At 36.5% G+C, this 20990-nt stretch overlaps 1 protein-coding gene and 1 pseudogene across 1 annotated transcript; both read left to right on the forward strand.

Moving 5' to 3' along the window:
* The first annotated feature begins 10154 nt into the window (after positions 1–10154).
* Positions 10155–11077, forward strand: LOC131821124 (olfactory receptor 52E2-like; annotated as a pseudogene).
* An 8048-nt stretch (positions 11078–19125) lies between these two features.
* On the forward strand, positions 19126–20182 carry LOC131821120 (olfactory receptor 52J3-like). Its single transcript, XM_059156883.1, has 2 exons — positions 19126–20049; positions 20174–20182. Exons 1-2 carry the CDS (start codon positions 19132–19134, stop codon positions 20180–20182), a joined length of 927 nt encoding a protein of 308 aa, XP_059012866.1. The 5' UTR covers positions 19126–19131.
* The last annotated feature ends 808 nt before the right edge of the window (positions 20183–20990 follow it).

The raw sequence follows: 20990 nt of genomic DNA on the forward strand, positions 1-20990 counted from the left end.
CTCCAGGCAAATTCATCCAAACTTCCCCTCATGACCTTTCCTTTGCTCTGCACACTTCTCTTGCATTGGCTGACCCCTTCCCCACCCCATGTTGTGATTTGCTGATGACACTTCTTCAATTTCTTAAGACTAGTAGAACTTTTTGAAAGCCATACTCGTCCCATAATAAACAGATCTTTTTCCTCTCTTCTTCTTAGAAGCACAATTGACACTGTTCCACAGACAGTCCTTTTTTACCACTATTATAGATAGCTGAAGATTAAAGGGTGTTGTGATCAAGAAAAATAATCCTTAAGCCAATGTCCACTGAAACTGGGATTGGAATATGTATAGCACACTGGGCATCGATATGGAGTGAGAGTGATGACACATGTTTTGCTCTTACTCTATTGAAGTTTCATACCCACAGTTTCTGCTTGCTGGGGTTATTTGGCCTTCCAGATCCCTAGAGGTGGATATTCTCTTTGGAATGCAAATACATCAGGTTAGGTGGGTCAAGGAACCATGGGACATTTATGTAATGACATTTCTGTCTGAGGCATGCTATGAGTTGGGACAGAAGATAAATCCAGGACAACCAATACATTGGGGAGTTATATAATAATGTAATAGTTAAACATTTTTAAATGCTTGATGTGAGTCAGTTCTTTTCCTGAAAACATTCCAAGTATTAACTCATAAATATTATTGTTTTTGTTAGAGTGGAGGGGGAGTGGGAAGGATGGGGTGCCTGGGTGATGGACGTTGGGGAGGGAACATTTTGTAGTGAGTGCTATGTATTGCATAAGACTGATGAATCACAGACCTGTACCCCTGAAACAAATAATATGTTATATGTCAATAATTAAAAAAAAATAAATTTTATCTCCATTTTAAAATGAGAATAATTTAAGTAACTTCTATAATTTTAAATAGCTGGTAAATGATAAACCCTTTTCTAGCCACACACACTGATTCTAAAGACCTTATTCTTTTTTTTGTTTGTTTGTTTGTTTAAGAATTTATTTGTTTATCTGAGAGAGAGAGAGAGAGAGAGAGAGATAACAAGCAGAGGAAGAAGCAGGCTTCCTGCTAGGTAGGGACCCTGATGTGGGACTCGATCCCAGGATCCTGGGATCATGACCTGAGTCAAAGGCAGACTCTTAACCAACTGAGCCTCCTGGGTGCCCCTAAATCCCTTATTCTTAACTGTGGTGATAAAAACTGCCCTAAGTACGTGACAGTATATTTGCAATTGTGCATATAAGAAGAAGAGGAGGACTTGTTCTGTACCTAACAATAAAGAAAACCATCACCATTAATTTGATTATGAATACTGTTCAGAAGTCCCCAACTATTATATTCCATAAAGGAACTGGTCCAAATCCAAGCCTTTCTCTTCTTAATTAACCCTCCTGCACTTTCAACAGATGGCCTCTCAGAGGGAAAATTAACCTCTCAACCTCAGAGACAAAATTAACATTTGCCACCAGACAGGTTTGTCAGCCTTACCCTCTTACCTTTATGTTTACGTACATGTAACACATTGAGCTAGTACATTTTCACATACTCTCCTTCCTTTAACCTGAAACGAAACTTCGTGTCCTTTTACCTATATTTGTAATTTCATCAACATTCTCATCTTTCTCATGCAGTTTTCCTTCATTTCTTCTACTTGCTCTATGCCATTACACAATTTAAATATATTTTACTGACAGAAAACATGTGGACAGGTGTGCCTGGGTGGCTCAGTTAGTTGAACATTTAACTCTTGATTTCGGCTCAAGTCATGACCTCAGGGTCCTGAGATGAAGCCCCAGGTCAGGCTCCATGCTCAGTGGAGAGTGTGCTGGAGATTCTCTCCCTCTCCGTTTGCTCCTTCACCTCCTGTCTCACTTTCTTTCTTTAAACAAACAAATAAATATTTAAAAATAAAAAAAGAAAAAATATGGACAGATTATGTAGAGCAAACATTCACACTGAAGTAAATGCAAATGTTCAATCACATAGGCTTATTCTTACTGGAAATCAGGAAATTAAAAATTAAATGAATATGATACAATTCATACAGTATTATATTTTTAACCAACAGAATTTCAAGATTGATGATGATAAGTATTAATGAGGTTTGGGTTAACGTGTGATTCTTATGTCCAATTGATTAGAGAGAATTACTCTTAGAGGAAAATTGCATAGTATTATTCTTATTAAAAACAAAGTTCTGGGCAGAGCAATTTCACTACTTGCCATTTAGGGAATAATGTTCAGAAATACATATGGAAGTATATACAGTAATTCTCATTGTAAAAGTGACTGTGATAGAATTAATAGTGAATCATTTAAAATGTCCATCAGTAAAGTAATACTGAGCTTACAAATCTGTTATCTTTATATTATAGAAATGCTTAGGATAAGTAAAGTATATTTATATAAACTGACATTCAAATAAAAAAAGAAGCAAAAGTTTGATTTTTCCATTAACATTGACAAATTATGCAAAAATTAAGAGCATACTGTATTTGCATACATGCACATTTATAATGCAAATTTTATAAATATAAGAACTACGTAAAAAGGATATGTAGTCAATGGAGGAGAGAACTAAAATGTGGAGTGGATGGAAAGAGGTATAGACAGTAAAATTGAGCTGTATCTTGATAGCTTGACATTTTTAAACAGTGTCAATATATTTTATATATTCATGTATTACATGTATAGTTTAAGGCAAGTAAATAAATAATACAGTTACAAATGTTATTTGCCAGAAAATAATACAAACCAAGAAATTACAAAGAAAATGTGGCCTTCCATGTCTTATAAAATATTAGCAAATTTCTAACCTCTTGAAATATGTTGTCTATATCTCTCTGCATATAGAGAACTGGTCATCTGCTCAATTCATGAAGGTAGTGACCTGTGTCTTTGTTTGTCATGGCATTTCTTCACACATGGAAACCCTAGGTAACCTAGTTAGCATTGAAGATCCTGCTCACATATCAGCCTCTGTGAGAAAATTTTTCTAGGAACTTTGGACCATCATGGATATCCATCCTCAAGTGTTCCACTGACATGTGTACTTACCTATCTTCTATATCTTCTCATATTGTATTTTATATATCTGTATGCTTTTCTCCTTTATTATATTGTGAGTTCTTACTTGGCAGAAGCCATGTATTGCCTTATATCCGTTTGTTCCAATGAATGAATAAAAAGAGGAAAGAAGACATGGGAGTGTTCTTATTTTTCTGGTAAATAATTTCAGCATAAATTTAAGACAACCAGTGGAATCCCTATAAATTTATTATAGTCTACACTATCTCCAAACACTACAGTGCATTAATAGTTTTCCTGATTCTAATATAAAATCTTTAAGACATACCCAGTGATTAGCTTCCAGCAAAATCAAATTCTCTCAACATTTGATTCCTTGTCTGACTACACAGCATGGAAAAAAGGAGGGATTGGAAGGAAAAAAAACCTCACATCAGCTTTTGGGGAGGAATAAAATAGAAAAAAAAATCCTGTAATGTTTTTGGGCTAAATTCTGTACCCCTATTCATCCCTTTGCAAAAATACAATAGATCAACATGAACTGGCATATATTAGGTACATATAGTATATGCAGACATTACCAAGTGTTCTGTGAGGATGAGGATGAGCACCTTTGTTTGAGGAATACTTTCCTTCTCTCAAGACTTTTAAGGCTTCTAGATGAGCTCAGTTATAGACTTGTCTACCGATTTCTAAGGCTCTCATGGGCATAGAGACCACCCCCAGTGGTTTCTTGACAGGTGGGGAGGGGACGGTCTCCCCACCTGTCAAGAAACCACTGGGGGTTAAATTTGAGTTCATAACTCAGGTTCTAAGTCTTTAGAGCTAACCTTTTAGTAACAGGAGAATCCCAGAAGGGTGAGGGGAAGGCAGGAAAGTTTTTTCTGAACTGTCTCTGGAGCTTTCCTCTTGGCAGGATTGCTTGAGTCTCAGAATTGATTGTTCTTAAATATATCAGGTGCATGTATGAAGTAAGGGTAGATAAGTGTCTAGTTCCTTCACTTTAAACAATGACTTTTTATCTTTATTTTTATTTTTTTTAAGATTTTATTTATTTATTTGACAGAGAGAAGGAGAGAGAGAGCACAAGCAGGGGAGCGACAGGCAGAGGGAGAGTGAGAACCTGGTTCTCCACTCAACAGAGAGTCTGATGCGGGGCTTGATCCCAGGATTCTGGGATCATGACAGGAGCTGAAGGAAGATACTTAACTGACTGAACCACCCAGGCACCCCTCTCCCTTATTTGTAATATAGGAAAATATAAATTAAAAAAACAAACTACCATAACGTCACTTTGATATTTGGTTTATTTTATTCCATGATTTTCATATTCATATAGTTTAGATATTCAAATCATATTAGACTTTAACATTTTTAAATTTTATTATTTATTATTATTTTTTAATATTTTATTTACTTGGCAGAGATAGAGAGAGATCACAGGTAGGCAGAGAGAGAGGAGGAAGCAGGCTCCGTGCTGAGCTGAGAGCCCAGTGTGGGGCTCAATACCAGGACCCTGAGATCACGACCTGAGCCGAAGGCAGCGACTTAACCAACTGAGTCACCCAGGCACACCTAATATTTTTTTTAAAGATTTATTTATTTATTTGATAGACAGAGATCCCAAGTAGGCAGAGAGGCAGGCAGAGAGAGAGGAGGAAGCAGGCTCCCCCCTGAGCAGAGAGCCTGATGTGGGGCTCGATCCCAGGACCCTGAGATCATGACCTGAGCTGAAGGCAGAGGCTTTAACCCACTGAGCCACCCAGGCACCCCAGATTTTAACATTTTATCTCATAGTCTAAATTTCATGTTGGACATGTACCGCATTTTTTTAATAACTCATCAGAATAAATTTCACAGAAAATTTAATTATATGAAATTAATCAAAATTGGATTTTGATGAAAGTTGAGTTGCATCTAAACATTACTGGGAAAATGTGACAGCTTTAAACATGCAATCCTTTCAGCCATCTAGATTTATTGTGCTCTTACATGCATTCCAGCCTCCTTTGAGAGCTTCAAACAGTTTTTACGTCATTTTCTGTCAATCTCACCAATAATTAAATTGTAGAAGTTGGAATTATATCATATTATTTTTACATTTATTTATATGCTTTGTGTATGATTTGAGTATGAATCTTATAAACTATATATACATAGTGGGGCTCTATCATATGTGAATTCCATATTTACTAGTTTGCCTACTCCTTAAGATTTATTTGTAATCCTAAATAAATTCTCATGGCACTTTAGCACTCACTTGCCAGAGTGCAAAGAGATGTGAAAAATTTGAATTGCCAGACAATTGCATTCTCAGCTGAGGCTGAACAAAATGAGATTCTGACTTCCCATTTCAGCTATAAACAAGCGTTTTTACATTCAATTTAAGGCCAGGTTTTTCTTATTTTTTCCTGCTTTTTGTTGATTCCACTGTTTGACATGGCCCTCCACGATAGTGTTGAAGTGCAACCCAGTAAATACCTATCTTGTTATTTATTCATGGAGTGTATTGCAGTTAAATAATACTTTTCTAGTGTTCCTAAGTGCAAGAAGGTTGTGCTTTACTTTATGGAAAAAATAAAATATTTTGGATAAACTTCATTCAGGTGTGAGTTATAACAGTGTTGCTTGTGATTCAAAGTTAATGAATCAAAAATAAGATACACCCAGACAAAGGAAGAGGAAGTTCATCTCTATATGAAGCCACTCTGGAGATTACTAAAGTAACATTTGAGGCATGTGATATAAATATGAAAAAGATGAAGAAGAGGATAAATTTGTGGAGTCATGAGACGACAACTAATAAAAAAAGGACAATAGACAACACTGTGGTGAGGTCAAAGATGGTTACAGTTACATCACTTGGGATCAGAGAAAAAAAAATCAAGCTCTTGTTGGATAGCACTGGGTTTGCTAGTACATTTCGAAAAAGCAAGGAGGGATATACAATATTAAACTTAGAATCAAGGCAGATTCTGCTAATAAGGAGGCTGCAGAAGAGATTTTAAAGTGCCTATTAAGTGTACAGGAAAAGGAGTATGTAGAAATCAGGTTTTCAACACTAATGAGACTCTCTTGTACACAGATGTTGGTGAATGAAACACAAGTGGCCTCCAAAGCTCCTGGCTTTCCATCATTTAAAGGTTGCACGATTAATCATAAGAGCCATGATCAACCTATAAGAACTATGTATTATAGGAAGTGTCTCTCACAGAAAAACACACATTAAAAAATTTATGTATTCATTGATTGACAAAAATGTTGTGCATTTCCCCTAAGAGCAAAGGCACCAAATTTCCTAATTCAGCATTCAAGGTGACTTTATAGAACACAGCTACTGAAGGTAGTGAGAAATTCAGGGACCGAGGGAAGCTCTTCTGCGGCAGAACTCTGCCAGGCTCGGGTAGAGGGGATGTGGGTAAAATCAAACTTTTCTTCGAATCCTTTTCAATTTGTCTTTTCTTATATGTACCACCAGGGTTCTGTAATCTCTCATCCAAATTCTGGAACTCTCATAAAGGCCTTTCCATCCATCAGTGCTTGTTAAATTTGTGTTTTTGTACTGGGAGGAGTACTGGGTCCTCCTGTCATCTCGCTGACCTAAGTCTCACTCCTCTGCCTTCATTTCTTTTTTTTTTTTTTTCTTTTTTTTTTTTTAGACTTTAATTTTTTATTTTTTATAAACATATATTTTTATCCCCAGGGGTACAGGTCTGTGAATCACCAGGTTTACACACTTCACAGCACTCACCAAATCACATACCCTCCCCAATGTCCATAATCCCACCCCCTTCTCCCAAACCCCCTCCCCCCGGCAACCCTCAGTTTGTTTTGTGAGATTAAGAGTCACTTATGGTTTGTCTCCCTCCCAATCCCATCTTGTTTCATTTAGTCTTCATTTCTTTCCAAGCCAGGGACCCCTAATGATTCTCTCTTTTTGAATCAGAATTCGACGCTAGAATCCTCAGAGACTTTGTGGTTTTTACCAAACTGGCTCCAGGGAATTTCCTGTTGCAATCTCCTCCCAGGCAAAGAGCAGCACCCTCATAAAGACTGAGCAGGTGAGATAAAACAGAGACAGGATTCCATGCTGGTGCTCAGTCTGGTGAGTCTTCCCCATCTCCCAGCTCACGGAGCATCCTTACTTCACAGTGAAGGGTGAAAGGAAAGACGTCGGATAGGGGAGGAAGAGAGGAGACACGGGAAAAGTGTGGGACAAAGAAGACTAACATTGGTGCTTAGAGAAGGAGTAGGATCATGATAGGAAAAACCATCCAATTCTAGTGAAAGCATTTGGATTTTAGCCTGAATCCAGTCAATGTACATTTTAAAAATTAATCTGCTTGAAGATATCTGATGAATGATGGACATCCAGTCTCTTTGGAACATGCTTCAAATTGCTTTAAAACATTACCAGCTTAAATCTAACAACATACTTAAGATTTTTATCATATTACCTCTATTTTATGATGAGAATATGTTATGATGAAAAGTACCTGTTACTTACTTTCCTTTGATTATAGAGTGAGTAAGTTATGAAGCTGGGTTTCAACAAAGTTAGTCAGACTGTAGAGAGCTCTTGCTTTAAAGCAATGTAAAGTACTGTGTTGTAATCAACCTCCCAAATGATCCCATTAGGATGGAGATAAATGTAAAGATTTTAAAGATATTGAAAAAGTAGAATTAGCTTTTTTGTTTGTTAGTTTTGTTTTTTATGTGTGAAAGAGGAGGAGGGTGGTTTTCAGACTCTTTTTTCATTTTTTTTTAAATCTTAGAAATAATTGACATAGAACATTATATTAGTTTCAGTTACACAACATCATGTATAATTGGTAAATGATTACCACAGTAAGTCTGGTTAATATCCATCACCATACAGCATTAATCAGATTTGTGATCTAGTGAGTTCACCGAGTGGTAATGATATAAGCCAGACAACTACAGAATTTCATTGCTGTCTATGTCTTCTAACTATTTCTATTAGGCTATTTATATCACAGCCTGTCTACTTAGCTATTGAGGCCTCATGGTAGGTTATAATTATCTGAGTTGAGAAAAACACTAATTTGTTTGTCTCACTATTTATTTATTTATTTATTTATTTGACAGAGATCACAAGTAGGCAGAGAGGCAGACAGAGAGAGAGGGGGAAGCAGGCTCCCTGCTGAGCAAAGAGCCCAATGTGGGGCTCGATCCCAGAGCACTGGGATCATGACCCAGGCCCAAAGCAGAGGCTTTAACCCACTGAGCCACCCTAGTGGGATAGTGCCCTATCCCACTACTTTATTCTTAAACAAAGAACATAATACCATCTGTCTCTCTATCAGTTTGAGTATGAACTCTATACTATGAGCTAAAGTAATTTTCTTTACTGAGAATCTATTATGTATGATGAAAAAAGGACAGCATTGTTTTTATCACTTTCCACAATTACTGTGTACATTCCTAATCTTCAGAGATGTTATTGAGGAGTACAAAAATTTTTTTAACAAAATAATCTGCCATTGACACTTCACCAATATTGATAAATCACAGAAAATTAAGCCACCATAATTGAATTCTACTTTTTATCCGTGGGCAGGTCACATCACACCTTTTCAGACTATTCAATATTCCACTACCAGGCCAGAACATTATAGAAGAAAGACTTTATTTTTATGGACATTTTGCAGTGTCTCCTACCAAAAATATCTATTGTTTTCAACTTCCTTTCTTTTCTAATGTCTGCCATTTCTTCCTAGGACTTCCAGCTTTCCCCATCCATATTTTATTACTCCTTCTAGTACTTGTTTATCATGGACATGACCCCGTTCTTCCTGGCTTCTTTCCCATATTACAGTGTCTGGGAAAGAGCCTAGTTGTCTTACTGAAAGTGTTATCATCATTAGTAGTGATCCTCTGGAATCCTCCAATGAAACAAAATGAAGAAAAGATGCTTTCACTACGAAATAATTACATGTAATGAATGAGCAAGTGATTTGAAAATACTCTAACAAATGAAGTAAATAAGGTACATAAAAATATATTACAGTTTGGGTAACTTTGAAAATGATAGGTTCAGCTCACTCAGAACATGCCACCTAGTCTTTTCTTCAATATATTTATCAGGTATCTTCAAGTCTTAAAATTATGACTCCCTCAGATTCGTAATGAAAACACTGATATCTTTTATTCTGATGGATGGGAGTTTAAAAGAAATTATGTTTGTGTGATTGTGTGTGGACAAAGGGAAGCTGGGTGTGTCTGTCACGACTGAGGCATGAATTAGCTTTGCCTTACTATCCACTCTTTCCATTTCAACTTTATGATTTCTTCTCTACTTTCTTTCTGTCCTTCTGTAACTATAAGCACTTGAAGCATTTGGTGAGTGTGTTAAACTATTTTCAGTTCAGACCCGTATGTGAAAACATGGTAACTGTTTCTCTCCATGTGTTTATAAAAATCTGAGTTGAAACTTGCACAGGTCTGACAACATGGAAAGAGTCAGGACCTTAATGAATGACAGTCGTTGCTTTTTTGATCAAATTTCTTCTTCTGTGATAAGAATAATGAATGACTGCTAACTAATGGATTGATTTTAATCCCATAGACTTATTTTTAATAGTGTAGACTAATTTTAATGAGTTTGTGTTCACTAACACTTGCTACCTATCTTGTGTTTTAACACATATATGTTACCATCTAACCTAATAAAACCAATAGAAATAACTTTTACAGGGGCTGTCATACCTCTTCTATGCCAGAATGGAAAATAAATTGTGTGGGTGATGATAGAAGGTAATTAATGAAGTAAGTAAGTATTAAGGCAAAACCTTAGCATGATTCTAGTGGTAATACACTTGCAAATTAAAAGAGAGGGGTTGACAAAGATGAATATATTAAGTAAAATATTTATTGCAATCTACTATTTACTTCTTCCAAAAGCTTCTTGCTGAGAATTCACTTCATATTTTTCTATGTGGATTTCTATTTGTACATTTCTAGTTGTATGGGTTAACTGAGGAAGAAAATGTACACAATTGTATATTTTTGTTTTTCTTAGGTTTAAAATATTGCAGAGTTTTATCGGGGTCCCACAGATTAGTGAACACACATCTATAAGAACATGGACTTACGCATTACCTTGCAGGATGTCCCTTCCCAATGACACCCAGTTTCATCCTTCCTCCTTCTTATTGCTGGGGATCCCAGGACTTGAAAGAGTTCACATGTGGATTGGTTTTCCCTTTTGTGTTGTGTATGTGATTGCACTCTTAGGAAACCTCACAATTCTGTTTGTGATCCAGGCTGAAAACAGCCTACACCAACCTATGTTTAACTTCCTGGCTATGTTGGCTACTATTGATTTGGGTCTGTCCACAGCTACCATCCCTAAGATGCTTGGGATCTTCTGGTTTAGTCTTAGGGAGATACTCTTTGATGCTTGTCTCACTCAGATGTTTTTTATCCACAACTTCACTGGTATGGAGTCAGCAGTCCTGTTGGCAATGGCTTATGACCGCTATGTGGCCATCTGCAACCCACTCCGATATAGCACCATCCTCACCAACAAGGCTGTTTCTCTGATTGGTGTGGGTGTGTTAGTGAGATCATTAATTTCTGTGATACCATTTGTATTTCTTATTTTGCGATTGCCCTTCTGTGGGAATTATGCCATTCCCCATAGCTACTGTGAACACATGGGTCTTGCTCGCCTCTCTTGTGCCAGCATCAAGATCAACATCATCTATGGATTGGGTGCTATTTCAAAACATACATAGTATCGTATGTTCAGATACTCCGTGCTGTTTTCCGTCTTCCTTCACGTGAAGCCCGACTCAAGTCCCTCAGCACATGTGGTTCTCATGTTTGTGTCATCCTTGCCTTCTATACACCGGCCCTCTTTTCCTTCATGACACATCACTTTGGCTGAAATGTCCCCCGCTATATCCACATACTCCTGGCCAATCTCTACGTCATAGTGCCACCGATGCTCAACCCTGTCATATACGGAGTCAGGACCAAGCAGATCTATGACCGTGTGAAGAAAATATTCTCTCAAACATAAAGAATTAAAAAGGAATAGCACCTAATGTATGTGAGATGGAACTTCTGAGCAGAGAAACACCTTGTTATATTAAATAAATGTGCTTGGCAATAATGTTCATGGGAGGGAGGGTCTATAAATAGTTTGATGAATTCAGAAAGTGAAAGCTTAAGCTTGGCTATCCAATTCGTATGGTAGGTGATGGCCCATTCATCTTTTATTTTTTAATTTTTTATTTTTGATAAACATATATTTTTATCCCCAGGGGTACAGGTCTGTGAATCACCAGGTTTACACACTTCACAGCACTCACCAAAGCATGGGATTATGGCCATTCATCTTTATATGGGATTTTGAATCTCTGGTGTCAGTAGAGGTAAAGTAGAATTTACAGGGTGTGCTGCCTTTTTTGTGTGCTAGTGACCCTACCTCACTCACAGGCTTTTTGGATAATTCTTCTTTTTCTCCTCCTCCTCCTCTTCCCCCTCCCCCTCCTCCTTCTTCATCTCTAGGCATCCTTGTCTCTTTCTTTCTTCTTATTTTGCATCCCCTTCTTATCTCTCTTTCATTTTCTTTTTCCCTTTCTTCAGAAATTAGTCATTTTCATTCCATTATAAGAACTATATTGTGATATCCTGTGATTTCACCATAAATAGTGTAAACATCCAACATTTTGTAGATTAAGTCCTTATTTTGTACAGAGAGAAGGAGAAAAGAAATAAATGGGGCTACAAAATACTTCACCTTAAATTTTTATATAAAGTTTGTTACAAATATATTTCAGTTTTCATTGACCCAACTCTGATGTACACATAAAGTAAGAAGCTGCCTGCAGCTGGAGCCTCTTCTTACTGTCACCTTGGTTCTATTGGTTTCCTAACTTACTTTTAGACTCATTTTGTAGATGTTTCCCTTGTCCTGTCTTTGCATATATGATTTTCACAGTAAACAGAACTTTAGTATATTCCTGGCTCTAACATTAATACATATATTTCAATGATTCCCAATTCCTTTACTATCTAAATACAGTCATAGTTTTATTTCAAAGGACTAAGCATGTAGACTTAAATTATATGATGTTTAAGTCATCAGCATAGTGCCCTGCATGTTGGTTACAGTAAACACAAAATAATTGTTAGTTGTTAGCATTACCATCATTATTTGTATTACTGTGCTTCATTTATTATTCTCACCCTTGATTAAAGGGTGCTTCTATTAAAGCTGTTTATGGGTTTTATTTTAATAGCACCCTTGCAGAAAATACACTAAAGCTGAAGTGACATAAAGTATAATAAATATCAAATATAATAATATACATTATATATGTACATTATACACACACACTCAAAAGATACTAATGCACAGCTAATTAGCTGACATTTTATAAAAACTTGGTTTTCTTAAAATTATTTAGGGGAAATTTTAAAAATGCTCATTTCCCCTAAGTCCATAACAAATGACATTTACATTTTTCATGTATATATTTAGCAAATACCTCTCAGTCTTTAAAGCAGAAATCTTTAATTTGGAAATAATTATTCACATCTTTTATTCTTCTCTTCCTCTGTGTATAATACAAGGGAACTAATTTCCACAATCTTGTGTCATATCAGCTCATATTTATTAATCTCACTTATGTTCCTTTTCCTATCTGTAACCTGATCTCTTGCACCAACCACATGATAACTCTTCTCTCTGAAGTACCTCTATTGCCAGCCAGCTCCAGTCTTCCATACTAGCAAATTTTATTTTATAAATATCTTTCAGATATTTTTTTTTTCTGTTTCCAATAGTACCATCTTTATTTAGCATTTCTAGTGACGAGCATGTGATCTTAGGAATTTTGCTATATTCCCCATGCCAGACATCCTCCTAACTTTAGGTTCCTTCTCACAAGCAACATCCTTGGTTTTTGTTTTGTAGAGCTATGGCTATTGCTTGATAAACTCCTCTCTGATGCAAATATATCACTAAGTGCCTTTCTCTTCCTCATTCACTGAACAGTAATGGCACATCAATTTTCTGGTATTTGAACTTGAATTTTTAAAATCTACTATTCAAATAAAACCTTATTTCAGGGAAAGGTAAACATTGGTTCACACAGGAGTGAATTTTTATATGTCTGCAAATTTTAAGGAAACTTCTCTCACACTGTTGAAGTAATACTTACTTTTCTTGGTTTACTTAGTTTTCTTGGCACTTGTGATTTGCTCTCTTACAACTTGATATTATAATGACTTGTAGTGAGTGCATTTCATTTTCTCTCCTCCTGGGCCATAAAGAAATTAATCTTACCTTATGTATCCACTCAGTTATTCACAGGGTGAATCACTCATCTACTCAATAAATGAATGCTGAATGAATCAATCTAATAAAGAATAAAATAACTTATGTGCTTGCTATTAATCATAATATAAGAAAGCTGCCATTAGATGTATGTGGTGGTGTAAGCTACCATTGTGAATTTTTTTTTAAAAAATGATATAACTGATATGATCAGTGGGAATATCATCTCCCAGTCAGTGGTTTTCCTAGTGCGTTACCATCCTAATAGAAACTATGGTAAGTAGTGTTCTTATATTGTTCTATGATTAAGTAATGTAATTTCACTTCTATTTTTTATTCATGATGTTGAAGAATAAATTTTGACTTGTTATTTCATAATATTAGAGTAAAATCTTTCCTTTCTTTGACGTCCATGTATTTCATCTTTTCAAGTACATTTTATGTTATTTTATTTTTATGTTAAATTAATTTTTATTGACTTTTACTATCCAGCAAGGCTGTCATTCAGAATAAAAAGAGAGATATAGAACTTCTAGGACAGACAGAAACTGAAAGAATATGTGACCACCAAGCCAGCCCTGCAAGAAATACTAAGGGGGATCCTTTAAGTGAAGAGAGACCCCCAAGAGTAACATAGACTAAAATGAAACAGAGACAATCTACAGAAACAGGGACTTTACAGCTAATACAATGGCACTAGATTAATATCTTTTGACAGTTACACTGAATGTAAGTGGGCTCAGTGCTCCAAACAAAAGACACAGGGTATCACATTAGATAGAAAAGCAAGGCCCATCCATATGCTGTCAAAAAACTCATTTTAGACCTAAAGCCACTTCCAGACTGAAAGTGAGGGGATGGAGAACAATTTACCATGCTAATGGACCTCAAAAGAAAGCTGGGATAGCAATCCTCATATGAGATAAAATAACTTCAATCCAAAGACTAATAAGAGATGAAGCAGGACATTATATCATACTTAAGGGGTATATTCAGCAAGAATATAAAACAATTATAAATATTTGTGTCCCAGCATGGGAACAGTCAATTATACAAACCAATTAATAACCATAGTAAAGACACACATTGATAATAATACATGAATAGCTTCATGAATACATGAATGACTTCAACATTGCACTCACACCAATGGACAAATTAAACTGAAGATCAACCAAGAAATGAGGGCTTTTGAATGACACACTGGACCAGATGGACTTCAAAGATATATACAGAACATTCCATCCTAAAACAGAAGAATACTCATTCTTTTTGAGTGCACACGGAACTTTCTCTAGAATAGACCACATACTGGGTCACAAATCAGGTTTCAAGTGATACAAAATATTGAGATTATTCTTTCCATATTTTCAGACCACAATGCTTTGAAACTAGAACTCAACCAAAAGGAAAAATTTGGAAGGAATGCAAACACTTGGAGGTTAAAAAGCAACCTGCTAAAGAATGAATGGGTTTTTGATTACTGCTTGCATTTCCCTGCTGGTTATTTGTCTATTTAGATTTTCTATTTCTTCTTGTTTCAGTTTTAGTAGTTAATAAGTTTTCAGGAATGCAATCATTTCTTCCAGGTTATCTAATTTATTAGCATATAGATGATCCTAATATGGTCTTAAAATTGTCTTGATGTTGATCATGATCTTTACCCTTCCATTCATGATTTTATTAATTTGGGTCCTTTCTTTGGTGTTGGTCATGACCTCTCCCCTTTAATTCATGATTTTATTAATTTGGGTCTTTTCTCTTTTCTTTTAGATAAGTCTAGCCAGAGGGTTATTGATCTTATTAAGTCTTCCAAAGAATCTCTTCTAAATTCATTCATCTATTCTACTTCTTCTGGTTTGTATTTCACTGATTTCTGCTCTAATCTTCATTATCTCTGTTCTCCTGCTTGGTTTAAGCTTTTTTTTTTTTTTTTTTTTTTTTTAAAGATTTTTTTTAATTTTTTTTTTTTTTTTTTTTTTTTTTTATTTGACAGAGAGATGACAAGCAGGCAGAGAGGCAGGCAGAGAGAGGGGAGGAATCAGGCTCCCTGCCGAGCAGAGAGCCCGATGCAGGGCTCGATCCCAGGACTCTGGGATCATGACCTGAGCCAAAGGCAGCAGCTTAACCCACTGAGCCACCCAGGCGCCCCCTTTTTTTTTTTTTAACTGTTTTTTTCTCCACCTCTGTTAGGTGTAGGGTTACCTTGTGTATTTGGAAATTTTTTTTAATTTTTTGAGAGAGGCTTATGTACTTCCTTCTTAGGGCAGCCTTTGCTGTATCCCAGAGATTTTGAACTGATTTGTTTTCATTATCATTAGTTTCCATGAATTTTTAAAATTCTTCTTAGGAATAAACTTAACCAAAAGGTAAAGGGTCTATATGCGAGAAACTACAGAACACTTATGAAAGATGTAGAGGAAGACACAAAGTGATGGAAAAATATTCTATGCTCATGGATTGGAAGAATAAGCATTGTTAAAATGTCTATGCTGGCCAAGTGATCTACACATTCAGTGCAATCCCCATCAAAATATCACTGGCATTTTTACAGAACTGAACAAACAATCCTAAAATTTGTATGGAATCAAAAAGGATTCCAAATCACCAAGGGAATGTTGAAAAAGAAAACCAAAGCTGGGGGTATGATGCCTGACTTCAAGATATATTGCAAGACTGTGATTATCAAGACAGCATGGTACTGGCACAAAAACAGACAGATCAATGGAACAGAATAGAGAACCCAGATATGGAACCTCAACTCTGTGGTCAACTAATCTTTGACAAAGCAGTAAAGAATATCCAATAGAAAAAAGACAGTCTCTTCAATAAATGATGCTGGGAAAATTGGACAGCCACATGCAGAAGAATGAAACCACCATTCTCTTACACCATACACAAAGATCAACTCAAAATAGATGAAAGACCTGAATGTGAGACAGGAATCCATCAAAATCCTAGATGAGAACACAGGCAGTAACCTCTTTGACCTTGGCCACAGTAACTTCTTGCAAGACATGTCTCTAAAGGCAAGAGAAACAAAAGCAGAAATGAACTTTTGGGACTTCATTAGGATAAAAAGCTTCTGCGCAGCAAAGCATAAGGGTTGCAGAAAGGGAGGTGGTGAGGGAATTGGTAACAGGTGATGGGCATTAATGAGGGTATGTGATGTGAGGAGCACTGAGTGTTACACAGAATTAATGATTTATTGAACACTACATCAAAAACTAATGATGTACTATATGTTACTTAATTAAATTTAAATAAAGAAGAAAGCCAGTAAGACTAGCAGTACATAGAAAAGAAAGAAGAAATTTTGTCTTATTTGTTAGCTATGATATATTAATAAATTATTGAGATTCCTAAGACATGGGTATGGGGAGGGGAGATACATGTATTGGTCATTAATGTTCTAAATCTGCACTGTTATAATATATAATAAAATCAAGATGCAAAATTTACACAGTAAGAGATTCTGTTCACTTCATATTTCATATGAATATATTTGGTAGCATTCGTTTTGCCCCTCTGATTCTTACTGACAAGATGTAGATGGGGAAGGTGGGTGTATGTCTGCAATCTATCAGTCTCTTTATCTCAGATGCAGAGAAAGGGATCTTTCTAAGGAGACTCTTGGGTATTAGTTCTGGTTCATGCAGGGAATTAGAGTTGGCTAATTCCCAAGGACCCTAAATATGGGTAGTATAAAACCTTATTCCCTTTAGTAGATATACTGGAGCTCTCTAGCCCTATTCCTGCTGGAGGTGAGTTTCCTATTAAATGTGTGATGGAGATGAATAGTGACCAGAGACTCTTGTCTAAAAGTTAAGGAACAGACTACAGCTACATTTATTAACCTAATATATTTTATCTCACTACTGTAGAAAGATCTTCTGACTGAAAGAAGTCTTACTATATTACACTGAGACAATTTAAATTTTTAAATTTATAAAGTCCCTATAGAAGGAACTTAAAGTTGTGGTACAAATGATCTCAATTCTCAGTGATAATTGTGTATCAGGGCATGGTCTTCCAAAATACTAATTTAAAAATATATGTTTATAAAAAATAAAAAATTATAAAAATAGGCTCTTCAAGGGCCCAGAGTAAGTGCAGATTTATAAAATTGATTACAAAGAGGGAAGCAGAGACATAAGCAGCCTGAAGATGAACATTATGTACAGGCTTGCAGGACTTACCTAGTTGGGGGATCTCTGTTTTTTAAATGTTATTAATAAAATATTTCTCCAAATCTGGATGTTTCTCTGTCACTTTTCTCAGGAGTAAATGAGAGCTGAGATGACCTTCTTTCCTACATTCGTTCCTATCTTCATTCCCTTATGATTCCTTATGTTTTTCTTTCTTGTCTTCCTTTTTTCACTTTTCCTCCCCTCTTTTCCTATCTTTTTTATACTTTCCTTTTTTTCCTATAGTGATATCTCTGCTTTTTTTTTTTTTCTATAAGGAGAAAGAAAGAAAGATAGAAGGAGGAAGGATGGATGGGAAGATGGAGAAAAGGAGAAACAGAGAGAGATCACAACTACAGTGTGGTAAATCAGGAGTGTGTATTTCTTAAGCCTGATGTTGACCACCATGATAATTGGAAACAAATCTTTACTTCTCTCAAAGCTTCTTCTTTCAATGTAGATTTTCACTATTCTTCCCCCAAATCTCCCTCCTCCCCCCACACACTACAAAGATGGGTAGAATTGCTGGATATATGGAAAGAATTTGGCAACCAACAGAAATCTTCAGATTCTTTATTAATTCCAATCAGAATGTTATAACAAAGAGATGTGTTTCTCTCCTGGAGGTAATTTCTAGCTGCAGAATTTTACTATCTTTGTGTGTCTTTTTTTCATATCTGATGCACAGTACAGTGTATGGTGTGTTTATCCATCTTTGTGCAACTCTTATTATATCTGAGATTCGGCACAGCACATCTGTGGGGGAATCTGAGTAAATATGGAGAGATGCAGTTATCAAAATGACCAGATCATTTTGGATCTGGTTTTCTAAATATGTATCAATGTATACTGAACACTGAACAAAACAGTTAATGAAATCTTGTTGTATTTACTATCATTCTATAGTTCTAGGTACACTTATATTCTTTATATTGTCATATTTTGTGTGCAGTTGTCTGTACTGTTGCTTGGTGATTTTGTGTTGATGTGTTTAGGTAAAGTGAACTTTGTCTCCAAAGAAGATTGATATTTCAGTATAAATATAAGCCATTTTGTTTTTAAAATTCCCTCCAGTTTTTATTGGGGCTTCAGTAAGGAATATATGATATTATTGTCCAAAACTTGAAAGGGAGGGAGACTTTTTATGAAGTTAATGTTCCTTCCATTTGAAGAGTGCTAAGTGTGTTCCCGCATATTACTTTATAACTCATTTTAGCATTAGTTTTTCTTTTCTTTTTTTTCCTTTTCCTTATCCATCTTTCTTTCTTTCTCTCTCTCTCTCTCTCTTTCTTTCTTTCTTTCTTTTCTTTCATAATAGAGAGAGAAAGAAGAGAAAGGCAGAGAGAGAAGGAGAGAGATGCTTAAGCAGGCTCCATGCCCAATCAGAGCCCAATGTGGGCTCAGTCTCACAACTGTGAGATCATGACCTAAACTAAAATCAAGAGTTGGACAGTTAAATGTTTGAGCCACCCAGGCCTCCCAGCATTAGCTTTTATAATAAGAAAACTACAGATAAAAATTAAGCCTACTGGAAAGTTTTGAGATATGCTCTTGTTTTTCCTTCTAGAGTAGTCAACTACTTCTCATCTCATCCGTGGCAAGATGTTCCACACAAACACTTCCACTTTCCACCCAGACACCTTCTTTCTTACAGGCATCCCAGGACTTGAGAGTTCCCATGGCTGGATCTCCCTGCCTTTTTGCTCCATTTACTTAATGGCTCTGTTGGGCAATGCTACGATTTTGCTGATCATCTGGTCTGACCATACTCTGCGGGATCCTATGTTCTACTTCCTAGCCATCTTATCAGCCATAGATCTGGCCCTCTCCACAACCTCAGTGCCCAGAATGCTGGGTATCTTCTGGTTTGATGCACATGAAATTGGTTTTGGAGCCTGTGTGGCTCAGATGTTTCTGATACACACCTTTACAGGAATGGAGTCCGCTGTTCTGCTGGCTATGGCTTTTGACCGCTATGTGGCTATCTGCATGCCACTCCATTACACAACCACCCTGACACCCCGAGTGCTAGCAGGCATTGGTGTGGGTATTATAATGCGCCCTGTCTTGCTTATGTTGCCCATTCTCTACCTAATCCATCGTCTGCCCTTCTGTGAGACTCGAATTATTGCTCACTCCTACTGTGAACACATGGGCATCGCCAAGTTGGCCTGTGCCAGCATTCGAGTTAATGCCATTTATGGGCTTTTTGTGGCTTCTTTTCTTATTTTAGATGTGGCATTGATTGGAATCTCTTATGCCTACATCCTTCGTGCAGTTTTCCGCCTCCCATCTCAAGAGGCTCGTCACAAATCTCTGAGTACGTGTGGGTCACATGTTGGGGTCATGTGTGTTTTCTATACTCCTTCTCTCTTTTCCTTCCTCACCCACCGATTTGGCAAAAAAATTCCCCGTTATGTCCACATCCTGGTTGCCAATCTCTATGTGGTTGTTCCACCTGCCCTCAATCCTATCATCTATGGTGTGAGGACAAAGCAGATTCGTGAGTGTGTGATCCGTGTTTTCACCTCAACATAAAATCCCTTGTTTCCTTAGCTCTTGAAGGTGTGGTCAGAACTGAAAGAAGTTGATTTTGACCCAACTCTAGGTTAATTATCTTTTTAAATGCTCCTCATACCAAGAGATCCTGTAACTCCTAAAGGAACAAACTTTAGAGAAAGCTTTCTGTTCTCTTTTTTTTTTTTTTTTTTTAAGATTTTATTTATTTATTTGACAGATAGAGACCAGAAGTGGGCAGAGAGGCAGGCGGGGGCAGGGGGGGGAAGCAGGCTCCTGCGAGCAGAGAGCCCGATGCGGGGCTTGATCCCCAGGACCCTGAGATCATGACCTGAGCTGAAGGCAGAGGCTTTAACCCACTGAGCCACCCAGGTGCCCCGAGAATGCTTTCTGTTCTTAAATCTCAATGTTTCTTCTCCCTGTTGGTGTGGAGTGCTTGTTTTTCTGAATATTGGGTTCCCTTACAGTAGGGGGAAAATCCCACGAGAGCCTTTTCCTTTTAAGTATAGAGATTTAGTGAACCTCCATTTCTCTATGTTTGAAAATAGGATAGTATTCCAGCTGGCACACTTAGTTTATGTCAATTGCCTTGTTTTCTCTGAAACAAAGAACTAATTTTGAATGTAAAATAAAAAAAGATGTTCATAGATTTCTGTGAAAAACTTAGATATATCTGATTTCACTGGGGACAATCCTGGGGTATTTAGTGCAGTTTTTGTTTTTTTAAATGTCTCCAGTTTTTGCCTTTCATTTTAGCATCTTTTTACTTATTCTTCATAAAACCCTGTAGGCACTATATGCTCTCACTGTGCCACCACCACCCTTTCTGGAGAAGCAGGAGGCGAACGTACCTGAAAACTAGTACATGAAAACTTGTGTTAAAGAATGAAAATCTTGTTTTTAAGAGAAGCTTGAATGTATGGAATTCTAATAGTGAATATGAG

This window comes from Mustela lutreola, chromosome 1 (assembly GCF_030435805.1).
Source record: "Mustela lutreola isolate mMusLut2 chromosome 1, mMusLut2.pri, whole genome shotgun sequence".
In the NCBI taxonomy this organism is placed as follows: domain Eukaryota; kingdom Metazoa; phylum Chordata; class Mammalia; order Carnivora; family Mustelidae; genus Mustela; species Mustela lutreola.